The sequence below is a fragment of the Xenopus laevis genome, chromosome 6S, assembly GCF_017654675.1.
Source record: "Xenopus laevis strain J_2021 chromosome 6S, Xenopus_laevis_v10.1, whole genome shotgun sequence".
Lineage (NCBI taxonomy): Eukaryota > Metazoa > Chordata > Amphibia > Anura > Pipidae > Xenopus > Xenopus laevis.
In genome coordinates, this window is record NC_054382.1 from 321341 (window position 1) to 336362 (window position 15022).

Below are 15022 nucleotides of genomic sequence, written 5' to 3' on the forward strand. Positions count from 1 at the left end.
AGTTAAAGGCCACATTGGCAAGCTAGACAATTATATCTATCAGATTCCAGTAACTCAAGTTTTTCTGTAAACTCTGGCCAGGGAATTAATCTTATCAATGTGGTCAGTTAAATCCTTCATTAATATGTCAGCCTTTCCCTTGGTAAAAATGAAAAAGGAGGAAAAATGTCCCAAGTCTGAGGTTTTCAATAAGAGTTTAGCTGACATAAAAAGAGTTTGTGAATAACAAATCCGTGGCATAAAAATGAATGTTTCCAGACATAAACCATAAGTAATACTGGTGCATGGTCCGAAATATCAGTGTTACCTATGTCAGATTTTATCATTTTATTTATTATATTGTTGGAAGTTAAAATATAGTCTATTCTATTTCCTATAGTATCCTATAGATATAAAATCCTTCTCAGTTGGATGGAAAAGTCTCCAAACACCATTTAGATTTGTGACCTTAAAGAAATCATGTAAAAGTTTAGATTCCCTAGAATGGACATTTAGGGGCAGGTTTATCAAGGGTCGAAATTTCAAATGTAAAAAAAACTTTGAAATTCAAATGAAAAAAGACCAACCAAAATGTATTTAAAAAAAAAATATCTATTTTTTTTTTTGCAGGTAAATAGTCTGTATTCGTTGAATTCGTCTGAATTCGAATCGTACAAATCAAAGTAATATCGCATTCGATCGAATTCGAATCAAAGTCCAATAATTTACTCCAAATAGGTTCTAGAAGGCCCCTATAGGCTAAAACAGCAATTCGGCAGGTTTTAGATGGCGAATAGTCGAAGTCGAATTTTTAAAGAGACAGTACATGATAAATTTCAATATTCTAATTTTTTTCAAATTTGAATTAAATTTGGACTATTCCCTAGTCGAAGTACACAAAAATTAGCTCAAAATTAGAATTTTCAAGAGTCAAGTCAAGGGTGAGTTTATTGTCATTTCATCCAGATACGTTTGTACAGTACACAGTGAAATGAAACAACGTTCCTCTAGGACCCTGGGGCTACACAACACAACATAGATGTACCGGACAACAGACAAAAAGTGCAAAAATGTGCAAGTGGTGCAGGACAGGACAAGACACACTCAGCAGATGTAATATGTTCAGTAAATAATACTAAACGTCACACATGATGGTGTATCATTGTTACATTATAGTAGTAAGAACATGATAAAGAACATGATAAAGTGCAGATGTGCCCATAGAGAACAAAATAAACAGAGAATGCAACACTTACTACTTACTTACTAACATATGAACATAACCCTTTTAATATCAGAAATCAAGTGTCCTAAATCATATCCTCTTCACTGGAATGAGGGGGGTTAATCTTCCTAGTAATTGAACTTTAGAGGAGGAGGAGTTTTTAAAAACCGTAGTGTCTTCAGAAGTAAGATTTCCAATCTCCTTATTTAACAAATGGTTAACAAAAGTTGATGCCTCTTTGGGATCATTGAAGATTCTCGTGCCAGAGGGCAAGAAAAATGTTAGCGTCGCAGGATAAATCTGAGAGAAATTGACTTGAACATTTATCAGTAACATAGTAAGTTAGGTTGAAGAAAGACACACGTCCATCAAGTTCAACCTTTTAACTTTTTTTTAACCTGCCTAACTGTCAGTTGATCCAGAGAAATCAAAAAACCCATCTGAAGCCTCTCCAATTTGCCTCAGAGGGGGAAAAATTCCTTCCTGACTCCCAAGATGCAATGGGACCAGTCCCTGGATCAACTTGTACTATGAGCTCTCTCCCATATCCCTGTATTCCCTCACTTGCTAAACACCATCCAACCCCTTCTTATACCTATCTAATGTATCAGCCTGTACCACTGATTCACTTCCCAGCTCTCCCTGTAACACCCCTTTCCCTCCTCTAATCTCATTGGCCCCCTCCTGTCTGCTGGGAGGAGCTACTGGTGAATAAAGCATCCGACCCTTCCTTGTACCTATCTAATGTATCAGCCTGTACCCCTGATTCACTTCCCAGCTCTCCCTGTAACACCCCTTTCCCTCCTCTAATCTCATTGGCTCCCTCCTGTCTGCTGGGAGGAGCTACTGGTGAATAAAGCATCCGACCCTTCCTTGTACCTATCTAATGTATCAGCCTGTACCACTGATTCACTTCCCAGCTCTCCCTGTAACACCCCTTTCCCTCCTCTAATCTCATTGGCTCCCTCCTGTCTGCTGGGAGGAGCTACTGGTGAATAAAGCATCCGACCCTTCCTTGTACCTATCTAATGTATCAGCCTGTACCACTGATTCACTTCCCAGCTCTCCTTGTAACACCCCTTTCCCTCCTCTAATCTCATTGGCTCCCTCCTGTGAATCTGAGAAAATCAGAAATAGGGGCTGGTCTAAAACTGAACTAAGCTCTCTTAGAACCCGGGGGTGTATGCCATCAGGCCCTGGAGACTTGTTTACATTAATTTGTATTAAAGCTTTATGAATCATATCCTGAGTCAGCCACTGACTAGATTGAGCTGAGCCATTAGTGCAGCTATAAAGTGAGCCTGGGAACTCACACTCCTCTATTGTATACACTGAAGAAAAGAACTGATTTAACACATTTGTCTTTTCTGTATCTGTTACAACCAGACTGGTACCATTATTTAATGGAGCAACACTCTCAACCTGCATCTTTTTACTATTAATATATTTAAAAAAACTTTTTAGGGTTAGTTTTCTCCTCCATCGCAATTAACTCTTCATTTCTTTTCTTAGCCTTCCGGATTGCTGATTTACAACATTTATTACAGTGTTTATATTCATTAAATGCAGCTTCGTCCCTACAGATTTGTAGTTATTAAATGCCTTTCTCTTCTTTCCCATTAAAGGGGACCCGTCACCCAAAAAAATTATTCAAAATCCTATTTTATCACATTAGTCAAGCAAAATGAACTTTAATTACACTATATAAATTATTTGAATCTTGCTTCCTTCAGTCTGGGATTTCAAAATTATAGCAAGAAGGCAGCATCCATTTTGTGGACACTGTTATTAAGACAAGACTTGTATCATCTCAGAATCTTGTTTGTGCACCAGAATGGGGGACCTGATGTCCATCCCCATGTCCTGACTACACAATTAAATGGTGAAGAGAACTGGGGGAATGTGGGGAGAGCAGTGACATGTAGGAAGTGCTGAATGGAAAGTGAAAGTAATTGTCTGCCCCTCCTCTATGTCACTGGCATAGAGGAGGGGCAGACAATATTTGATTGACAGCTGAGATGTTTAAATGAGATTACAACAGCTATGAATGCTTTAATAAAAAATAGAAATTGGATTTCATGTTTAATTTGAAAAGGACTTTTATTATACAGATTTTTGTGTCTGGGTGACAGGTCCACTTTAACTTCTTTCTCTCCAGTTCCCGGGGGCAATTTCCTGCGAGAGACTCCAGGGCACATTTACTTAGGGTCGAATATCGAAGGTTAATTAACCCTCGATATTCGACTGTCGAAGTTAAATCCTTCGACTTCGAATATCAAAGTCAAAGGATTTACCGCAATTCGTTCGGTCAAATGATCGAAGGAAAAATCGTTAAATCGTTAAATCCTTCGAATCGAACGATTCAAAGGATTTTAATCCATCGATCGAACGATTTTTCCTTCGACCAAAAATTTGTTAGAAAGCCTAGGGGGACGGTAGTATTTAAAAGTTTTTTTTAAAGAGACAGTACTTCGACTATCGAATGGTCGAATAGTCGAATGATTTTTAGTTTCTAAGTTGAAGGTCAAAGTAGCCAATTCGATGGTCGAAGTAGCCAAAAAAATCATTCGGAATCTGACGTTTTTTTTAATTCTATTCCTTCACTCGAACTAAGTAAATGTGCCCCAAAGTGTCCAAAAATACCTTCCCCTCCTGACTCATTAGAATAAACATTATGAAAGCGATTCCATTGGTTCAGGTGGGGAGGTATTTTCTGTTGCCCCTAGGGTGGCAATTTGCTTTTGTTAATATTATATAAATATAATCCCAGTGCCCCTCAACAGGTTACAGCCCCCGTGTCAGGAAGTGAAACTTCCAAGTAGCAATATATAAATATAAACATACCAGCAACATATATATATATATATAAATATAAACATACCAGCAACATATATATATATATATATATATATATAAACATACCAGCAACATATACGTATATATATATAAATATAAACATACCAGCAACATATATATATATATATAAACATACCAGCAACATATACGTATATATATATATATATATACATACAGCAAATCATATATATATATATATATATAAACATACCAGCAACATATACGTATATATATATATATATATATACATACCAGCAACATATATATATATATATAATATATATAAATATTTAAACATACCAGCAACATATATATATATATATATAAACCTACCGAAATATATATATAAATATAAATATACCAGTTGGAAGGCGTTTCTACTCTGGTATAAAGTGTTCGTATATCTGAGTGCACAATCACTGAACCATTTCCATCCATTCCAAAAGGATCAGCAGTCGCAGGACTTGAAGTGAAGAATGTGAAGTTTATTTGTAGAACAATATAGGGTTAATGTTTCGGCTCCATCAGACGCCACTTTGAGAAAGACTTCTGATGGAGCCAAAACGTAAGTCCTATGCTGTTCTACAAATTCCTTTCGGAATGGATATATATATATATATATATATATAGAGTTGCTTTGGGTGTCCGCACTCGATCTCCAATAGAGTAGAGGTGCACGATCAATGTTCATAATATGCAGTAGTAATGGATCAGCACACTCATTTTAGAAGTGATTAAAGTGTCTTTATTGGTAACACAGTATTGTTATCCGACGTTTCGGTCCCACCCTTGAGAAAGGTCCCCAGGTAGGACCGAAACTTCGGATAACAATGCTGTGTTACCAATAAAGACACTTTAATCACTTCTAAAATGAGTGTGCTGATCCATTACTACTGTATATATATATATATATATATATATATATATATATATATATATATATATATATAAAACAGTATTACCGGGAGAGCTTTTGAGAAAGTGGCTTAGTCCACGAAACGCGTCAAGCGTGATTTTGGGATACATGTCCTGCTCAACCTTCTACTGAAGAATCAATAAAATATGGAATTTAACGACTGCTGGTGCCTCGTGTCTAATAATTGTACGTGGCGGCTGTACGTATCGGGCGCGTTTTTCACGTGGCGGCACAACAAGTGGATGATCCATAAGGTCTGTGAGTTCTCCCTGTGTTTGTCTTTGTCTCACAATAACCCGGAGAGTCTGTTACATCTAAATTGTTCTTCTGTATTTATTGCAGGAAAAACAAAGAGAACAAGTTCCGGCACAAACGACTTCATCTAATGAATGTGCTGAAATATTGTGAATGTTTTTCCTGCACTAAATACAGAATAACAATTTAAATATAAGGTGCCCCCCCCCCGGGAAATAATTTATCACTACTTGGAATTTGCTTTCATTCATAAAGAGATGGAAACGCAGATCCCTTGAATGAATGTGCCCCCCCCAGTATTCTATACAGATGAGTTGGGGGGTCGCCAATGGCCGTGCCTCCTCTGTGGGGATATAACATATCATTTGATAGTAACACAGTAGGGCCCCATATTCACAGCTTTACATGGGGTGACGGGGGAATTAGACATCACTATACAGACACCCCCGTATGTAGGGATTAAATGAGGCAAAACGCTAGTAGAAATGAGATTTATTGGGGTGTCACTGGGTGACGTTACACATACAGAAGCAACAGCAGAAGATACAGTAAGAAACACAATAATATTGTTACTAATACTCACCTACCACTGATCATTAATACTGACAAGTTTATCACCTGAACACCATGAGGTCTCCTGCTAAACCCCCACCCACCCACCCACCCTTAGACTCTTCTCTACCCAATCCCATAACACTAACCCACCCACCCCCCGACACATTACCAAAGCCCCAGAGACTCTTGGAACACATGGTCCCCAATTCCCAGCTGCCCTATTACATCATAATACAGTGATTAGGTCACAACTCAAATTGCCCCTCATATTTCCTCTAAAGGAGCCCCTGGCACTTCCCCCGAGATTTGCCCCAAAGACGTAATGAATCACTAGATAAAAGCGTGGAGATTCCTTCTGCCCTTTGTATCTCCCCCCATTAATGTGTCAGAGAAGATAAAGGGAGGTATGAGGAGCCCCCCATACCAACCCCTTGTTCCTGCCCCACCCACTTTCCCATCCCAATGTTACATGGTCTAACTGAATCACCTAAATATGAGGAGCCCCCCATACCAACCCCTTGTTCCTGCCCAGCCTGTGTATGTAAATAGCCAGTGGTAGAAATTAATCAGTGAGAAAAGACCAGGCAACATTGTGGTGATGGCTGTGCCACCTGGTGTGGAGACCAGTAGTCCATGGCACAAGCAGTGATGGTGGCTAGCAGTGCAGAGGGACCAGTAGTCCATGGCACAAGCAGTGATGGGGGCTAGCAGTGCAGAGGGACCAGTAGTCCATGGCACAAGCAGTGATGGTGGCTAGCAGTGCAGAGGGACCAGTAGTCCATGGCACAAGCAGTGATGGTGGCTAGCAGTGCAGAGGGACCAGTAGTCCATGGCACAAGCAGTGATGGTGGCTAGCAGTGCAGAGGGACCAGTAGTCCATGGCACAAGCAGTGATGGGGGCTAGCAGTGCAGAGGGACCAGTAGTCCATGGCACAAGCAGTGATGGTGGCTAGCAGTGCAGAGGGACCCAGCCCCCTGGGTAGTGATACAGTAATAGCATCATGGCACAATGCAATACAATAGGCTGGAGGCTACAATGAGGCCCAGTTCATGAATACATAATACTGATCCATTTATGAGAGCGTTGGCATCACATGACCCCAAGGCACGGCGCAGTAGAAGAGGCATGATGTGGGGCACAATGCTGACTATCAGGGACATAGCGGAAATCACAGAGGGGTTGGGTTCCCCTTTCTACATGGGCCACTTACAGGTTGTAGGAATGGCACAGTCCATGTGTATAAAAGTCATGTGACCTTGTTAAAGCCCCACTGTGGGGTGTGAGAGGAGGGAAGAGAGGAGCCAACTGTTCCCAAATGTGACTGAAGGAAAAAACAAATGACATGAAAGATCCGGGACAATGAGAAGCTGCGCGGGGCCCACGTAACGGACTTGTCATGAAGAAGAGACCAGAGGAGCCTCTACGTGTTCCTCACTCCCAGGGATTGCTCCAACTCCTGTCTGCGCTGCTGGATCTACAACCAAGACAAGGGGTGAAATACCAAGACTTAAATCCTGAGACTAAAGTTATCCTTCTAATCCAGGGCTGCCATACTGTGCTGTGCCTAGAGCCTCCCCTGGGGTTTGGGGCCAGTCAACATGCAGGATATGGGGTAAAGGGGCTGTAGTCTCCACGAGTCATGTGGGAAATGGGCAAAACATTCATTCTGCTCCCCAGGGAGGCTTGTCTTTCAGACTCCTGAGAACTCATTTTTAGGAAAAATCCCAGCAAATCCCTTTGTGTTCCCTTTTTGCTTCCAGTTTCAGGGTGATTCTCCCCCAGCAGCCTGTAGGGCAATTGATACGATGTTCCCTGCACTTCAATGGCTATTAGGTCTTTGGCATCCATCTGATGTGCCCTGAGCTGTAGCAGAGGATTTGAGTATAGCGATAACAAAGTAGCGTCAGGTTCCTCTGGATCAGCTACAACACTGCTGATGGCACCCGTAGGGTAGGGGCCTAATGTGAAGGTTAGTTAGGGTGATATTTCAGATAGATTTGTTCTTTTCATACAACTGATTGTCTAGCTAGATATTCCTGCTACTAAGGCTGAAGGACTGATCCTGCAATGTTTTCCATGTAAATCCCCAGCATTACACACTCACTGCCCTCACTCACACTACATGTCTATCAGCGCTCACTCATTCCTCCTCACCTTGCAATAAAAGTAACGGCTCACGGCCTCCTGGGACCAGGGCTCCTGATAGAAGTCGGCTCTCCTCTCCTGCTCCGGATTTCCCACCACATCAGTCATGATCTGAAAGAGGAAAAAGGAGTGGGGGACTGTGTAAATGTGTAAGTTCTAGTTGTATCAATACACAGTTGCAATGAGGTCCCTGCCTTGAAGAACTTAAAGTATGAGGAAGAGGAGATAGAAACAAAAAGGGAAGTGGAATAAGTGAAGGAGTCCGGAGGATATTACTGCAGAGAAGCAGAGCATCATGGGCCAATAAAGACATTAGACTTGTTCTACCACTTGGCTCATGTGTTCAACTGTGAGCTCAATGGATTGTCCAAAGGACCACACGGGAAACGTATGGAGAAAGGAAAGCAGATAAACAGAGAGGAGCAGAACCAACAGAGAATGCAGCACATATTACTAACAAAGAGGAGGAGAGAGAGACATTAGGAAGGAAGGGGAGGAGAGAGATTAGGAAAGAAGGGGAGGAGAGAGAGACATTAGAAAGGAAGGAAGCGAGGTAAGAGAAATTAGGAAGGAAGGGGAGGAGAGAGAGATTAGGAAGGAAGGGGAGGAGAGAGAGAGAGAGAGAGAAAGAGAGAGATTAGGAAGGAAGGGGAAGAGAGAGATATTAGGAAGGAAGGAAGGGGAGGAGAGAGAGATTAAGAAGGGAGGAGAGGAGAGACAGATTAGGAAGGAAGGAGAGGAGAGAGAAATTAGGAAGGAAGGGGAGGAAAGAGAGAGAGATTAGGAAGGAAGGGGAGGAGAGAGAGAGAGATATTAAGAAGGAAGGAGAGAGAGATTAGAGGAAGGAAGGGGAGGAGAGAGAGATTAGGAAGGAAGGGTAAGAGAGAGAGAGAGAGAGATTTGTAAAGAAGGGAGGAGAGAGAGATTAAGAAGTAAGGAGAGGAGAGAGAGATTAGGAAGGAAGGGGAGGAGAGAGAGATTGGGAAGGAAGGGTAAGAGAGAGAGAGATTTGTAAAGAAGGGAGGAGAGAGAGATTAAGAAGGAAGGAGAGAGAGATTAGGAAGGAAGGAGAGAGAGATTAGGAAGGAAGGGGAGGAGAGAGAGATTGGGAAGGAAGGGTAAGAGAGAGAGAGATTTGTAAAGAAGGGAGGAGAGAGAGATTAAGAAGGAAGGAGAGGAGAGAGAGATTAGGAAGGAAGGAGAGAGAGATTAGGAAGGAAGGGGAGGAGAGAGAGATTGGGAAGGAAGGGTAAGAGAGAGAGAGATTTGTAAAGAAGGGAGGAGAGAGAGATTAAGAAGGAAGGAGAGGAGAGAGAGATTAGGAAGGAAGGAGAGAGAGATTAGGAAGGAAGGGTAAGAGAGAGAGAGAGAGAGAGAGAGAGAGAGAGAGAGAGAGAGAGAGAGAGAGAGAGAGAGAAGGAGGGGGGAGAGAGATTAGGAAGGAATGGGAGGAGAGAGAGATTAAAGAGAAGGAGAGGAGAGAGATTAGGAAGGAAAGAGGAGAGAGAGATTAGGAAGGAATGAGAGAGATTAGGAAGGAAGGAGAGAGAGATTAGGAAGGAAGGGTAAGAGAGAGAGAGAGAGAGAGATTAAGAAGGAGGGGGGGAGAGAGATTAGGAAGGAATGGGAGGAGAGAGAGATTAAAGAGAAGGAGAGGAGAGAGATTAGGAAGGAAAGAGAGAGATTATGGAGGAATGAGAGAGAGATTAGGAAGGAATGGGAGGAGAGAGAGATTAGGAAGGAAGGGGAGGAGTGAGAGAGAGAGATTTGGAAGGAAGGGGAGGAAAGAGATTACAAAGGAAGGTAATAGAGATTAGGAAGGTCACACACACATCAGTGCCCCAGCGTGGAGATGAGTGAAATTCCCTAATCCCATGAGAATACACTGGAGAGTCAGGCCACATGACTGCATTGTCTGGCACACTGATCTCAGTGGAAATGTGGGGGACAACCCCGTGTTTACCATTGCTCCAGGCCTTAATGCCTATTTAGCACAGGCAGGACAATGCCCCTATGTAACTGCCCCGAGGGGTCGCCACACTGTGTACAGGGAGAGGTGCGCTGCTCCTGAAGTCCTGCGGTCAGGCTTTACCTTCAGGTCCCTGCTCTGGGACAGTAGCCAGTCCTGTATATAGCCCTTCGGGTCTCGGGAGAAGCTCAGCATGAAATCTCTTTGAATTTTCAGCTGATTAATTGATTCAATGGTTTCGTGGATCTGCAGAAAGAGAGGGAGAACTTGGGGTTACACCAGAAATGGAGGTGCAGAGACTCAAGCTGAGAATGTGCTGCCAATTAGCTCTGGTTAAGTTTGTGGGTGAGTAAAGCAGAGGCAGAGGCAGACACACACCCTGGTACAGCATTGGAGCATGTTCTGCTATAAGTCTATGTGAGGAGCAGATAAAAGCCGAGGCTGCCCCTTATGTTCTGCCCTTGAATAAATACCCCTCTGGTATCAGCTCTGTGCAATGAAACTGGAACAAATCCACATAAAATTAATCTTCTTCTACTGACACCCGACTTTCCTACAATGATACCAACATTGAGGCTGCACTTGGGGGTCTCTCTTTCTCTCACTCCCCCCCAATCACTGGACGAGGTGGGGGAGTCGGATTTCTCCTCTCACTGTCAGTTCAAACCTATTCTGTCAGCCTTCAAATTCAACTCTTTTGGGGTTCCTGTCCTTCAGATTGTCCATTCTCTCTCTGTATGAGGGTCATTCACAGACCTCCATCCTCCTCCCACCCCTAATTTGCATATGCAAATGAGGATTGAGGTTTGGTTTGGCAGAAGGATTCTGGATTCGTTGCATCCCTGATAATGAATGATGAATAAATCCAGAAGTGAATGATGAATAATGAGTAACTGTAGAATCCCAAACACATCGGGATGTTACAATTCATGGCAAAGATACAACTTTCTGGATTTGCAGGGGATTTGCTGATGAATTGGGAACTATACCTGGGTATTATTTTTCCTTCTGATTTGGCCCAGATTTACAGTTGAAATGATGCTCTAATATAGGATCTTTATGCTCTAAATGGTGCAACCTCATAGGCAGGTGTCCCAGCTAGAGACCATAAAAGAGGGACGAGCTGGAGGGGGCACCCGCAATGTTTGGGGTGGGAGATGCCACAGAACCTTCAATATAAGTATATGGGAAGTATATGGGAAGTATATGGGAAGTATATGGGAAGAATATGGGAAGTATATGGGAAGTATATGGGAAGTATATGGGACGTATATGGGACGTATATGGGACGTATATGGGACGTATATGGAAGTATATGGGAAGTATATGGGAAGTATATGGGAAGTATATGAGAAGTATATGGGACGTATATGGGAAGTATATGGGAAGTATATGGGAAGTATATGAGACGTATATGGGACGTATATGGGAAGTATATTGGAAGTATATGGGAAGTATATGGGAAGTATATGAGAAGTATATGGGACGTATATGGGAAGTATATGGGAAGTATATGGGATGTATATGGGAAGTATATGGGAAGTATATGGGACGTATATGGGACGTATATGGGAAGTATATGGGAAGTATATGGGACGTATATGGGAAGTATATGGGAAGTATATGGGACGTATATGGGAAGTATATGGGAAGTATATGGGAATCTGGCAGCATTATGCACATGTGGCCGGGTTACATAGAGATACATAGAGATATATTAGAAGTCCAGCAAGTCCCCAGAGTCCAAGAAATAAAGCAGAGCCCTCTATACAAGGACACGACCATTTCTTAGAAAATGTTACTAATGAAACGGAATGAAAGAAAAGGATAATTTTATGATAACTTTACACCTTTTTTGTGCCGTACAGAAAGGCCAACTGTTGGCTCATTTGGTGGGAGAAGGCGGCTGGTCCTTTTGTACAACACGACATTGATCAGTTCATTTTACCTTATCGGAACATAAATGCCGGGATTTGCCAATGGAATATTCCTGTAAGTATTGGGTTTCATGGAGCCCCCATTCTCTCTTGTACAGAACTGAGCAAAGCTCCAGTATTAAAGGGGACATTGCCCCACACATTTTAGGAATGCACTTGGAAACGAATGTTAAACTGAAGCCTCGGTTTTATTTCAGTTCCTTTGGGTTTAAGACCAGTTAGTAAAGGTGAACTTGAGACTGGGATGTGAGGGGCCCACCAGAAAGCCTTAGAGCGTGGGCCCACTTTCCAAATATTATTTCTCCTCTACTCACTAAACCTTTTTATTCTCCAAGTCTTTTATATCTACTTACTATATTCTTCCATTATTACACATTTTTTCCCCTTAAAGAAATAGGGAATGACCATAAAATAGGCCAAATGGTTAGAAACAAAGAGGCCACTGACCCCAGGGCCGCGGGGAGTTTTCCTGGTATCCCTGTGGGCCAGTCCGACACTGCCGGCTCCAGAATCTCCTGAATATCTCGAGGGAATAGTATTGCTTCTAACGAGGGAGGAGTTGGCGGGCACCTGTGGGAGGGGCTTGAGGAGCTGTCAATGATGTCACGCATAGTCTTTCCCTGCAGCTCCGCCCTGCCTCCACTGCTGCATGTCTGCCTCCAATGTGGCTATCAGCCTCCCAACTAGCCCACACCCATATCACTGCCTCCCTGCTCTCCTGCACATCACTAATTCTCCAATTCAGCCACAATGGCTGTGGATTTAGTTTGCCTGTAACTGCCAGTATCTAATTTCATTATGTTTGTGTGCAGAGAACTACAAGATCACATGCAGGGAGTCACAGACAGTTGCAGGGAGTTACAGAGAGGTGCAGGGAGTTCCAGAGAGTTGCAGGGAGTCACAGAGAGTTGCAGGGAGAGTCAGAGAGAGTTGCAGGGAGTTACAGACATAACATATGAATAAGTTAAGTGTTGGTAAAGCCCTATGTGTCCTTACATGTCCCTAGATACCTAACTACAGTGTGTATAATGGAGAGAGTAGCCTTTTATATGTATTTCATTGATGAAAGAGAAAAGAATGAAATAAGTAACAGTCCAGACTGCCAAATCTAACCTTAAACCCAAACTACCACTACCCATAATCCCACTCCATATAACGCCTGCATAGGGTATGACTTACTCAGGGCCTGTCTACCTTTCTCTCTGGGATTAGCCCTACTACACATGAGCAGTGGTAAATAAATGCTACAGGGGTTACAGCTTTTGGGGGTTTGGGCCCAAGAGGTACCTTGTTATCAAGGGAAGAAATCTCTTGCTGATTGGCTGTAGAGAGCAAGAAGCTGCTCATCTGACTCTTCAGAGGATCTTCAACCTCCACATCAATATCATAACAGGCAGTTTTCTTCTGGTCTGTGGGGTCAACGCTGGCCAAGTAAAACAGACAGGGGTGATCAATATAGAGGTTCACCAAGAAGAATAAACTGTTTTTTTAAATGGGTTAAACGTCTAGTCAGAACACTGAGTAACATAAATTGCACTGAATTGCACCAACACTACAACTTCTACTGCTTGTACAGCACATGTAACAAAAACGTCATTCTACCATTAGGGATAAACTAACTGTCAGAGCACAGTTACTAGAGATAAGCACATAGTCACAGTTACTAGGGAAAAGCTCACAGTCACAGTTAGCAGAGACAAGCTCACAGTCAGAGCACAGTTACTAGGGATAAATGCAAAGTCAGAGCATAGTTACTAGAGATAAGCACATAGTCACAGTTACTAGGGATAAGCTGACAGTCAGAGGACAGTTACTAGGGATAAGCTCATAGTCACAGTTACTAGGGATAAGCTCACAGTCACAGTTACTAGGGATAAGTGCAGTAAGTAGAGTTTAGTTGTATATTTTGTACCTGATGATGTGGTTGATGACAATCGGGTCGGGGGGCAGAAGCAGGTTTGTCAGTCTCTGCGGTATCTCCGAGAACTTTACTCTGGGACAGTCAAATATCTGAGGGTCATGACAGTGAGAGAGAGAGAAAGCAAATCAGAAAGAGAGTGTTGGAGAGAAGTAGAGAGCACAGGTGAGTGCAGGACACAGTGGCTGGAGGAGGAGACAGTGAAGAGTGCACAGGTAGGTACTAGTGACTTACACAGAGTGTGTAGTTGTTCATGGGGTTTAAATGATGAGTGAAGCTGTGCGAGTTACACATGGCTGCTCTTTAGTCAACAACAGGGGATCACAGTATTACCGAAATGTTCTAAGTAGGGGTACAGTTTTCATGAAGTAGGGGACTGGCTGTAGGGTGCCAGACCAGGTGATTCTATTGGTACAGTGAGGGGTAGGGGTGTCAGACAGAGAGACTGTATCAGTAGAGTGAGGGGTAGGGGTGTCAGACAGAGAGACTATATCAGTACAATGAGGGGTAGGGGTGTCAGACCAGGTGACAGTTGGCTGCTGACAGATGGGGGTACCTGCTGGAAGTACTTGTCCCCAGTTATATATTCCTTATCATGACAGTCTTGCAGTTTGTTGCTCTTTATATACTGCCATAGAGCCTGGATGATGACTGCTCTGGTCTGGGTGTGAAGGCCCAGGAGACGTGCCAGGCGGGGGTCCAGCTTGAACTGTGGGGGCTAAAGGAAAAGTGGGGTGATTAATACAATTCCTGATGTGACAGTAATAATACTCACACTGGTGGGATCTCTGGGATAGACCTAAATGAGGAATCAACTGTCTGATTAACTGACTGTATCAGTGTTAGTGCAGTGATATTCAGCATCATAGTCCAGCATTAGTAGCAGGGGGCACAGGGTATTGGGGTAAATAGCGGTAACATTGTAGGAAGTACCTGGTAGTCCAGCATTAATAGCAGGGGTAACACTGTAGTAAGTACCTGGTAGTCCAGCATTAGTAGCAGAAGGTACAGGGTATTAGGGGTAAATAGGGGTAACATTGTAGTAAGTACCTGGTAGTCCAACATTAGTAGCAGGGGGCACAGAGTATTGGGGTAAATAGGGGTAATATTGTAGGAAGTACCTGGTAGTCTAACATTAGTAGCAGGGGGCACAGAGTATTAGGGGTAAATAGGGGTAACACTGTAGTAAGTACCTGGTAGTCCAGCATTAGTAGCAGGGGGCACAGAGTATTAGGGGTAAATAGGGGTAATATTGTAGTAAGTACC

The 15022-nt window shown here is 42.8% G+C and overlaps 1 protein-coding gene across 5 annotated transcripts in view; it reads right to left on the minus strand.

The window, feature by feature from the left end:
* Nucleotides 1-5707: 5707 nt before the first annotated feature.
* Nucleotides 5708-15022, minus strand: part of LOC108695582 (SWI/SNF-related matrix-associated actin-dependent regulator of chromatin subfamily D member 3) — a 46764-nt gene continuing 37449 nt past the window's right edge. For all 5 annotated transcript variants that reach the window (XM_041568174.1, XM_041568170.1, XM_041568172.1 and 2 more), the window contains 6 exons: nt 14313-14474; nt 13751-13848; nt 13126-13261; nt 10025-10147; nt 7942-8043; nt 5708-7261 (listed from right to left, as the gene is read on the minus strand). In XM_041568174.1, coding sequence (XP_041424108.1) covers nt 7208-7261; nt 7942-8043; nt 10025-10147; nt 13126-13261; nt 13751-13848; nt 14313-14474 — 675 coding nt within the window. In that variant the 3' untranslated portion in view covers nt 5708-7207. The remainder of the gene's footprint in view (nt 7262-7941; nt 8044-10024; nt 10148-13125; nt 13262-13750; nt 13849-14312; nt 14475-15022) is intronic.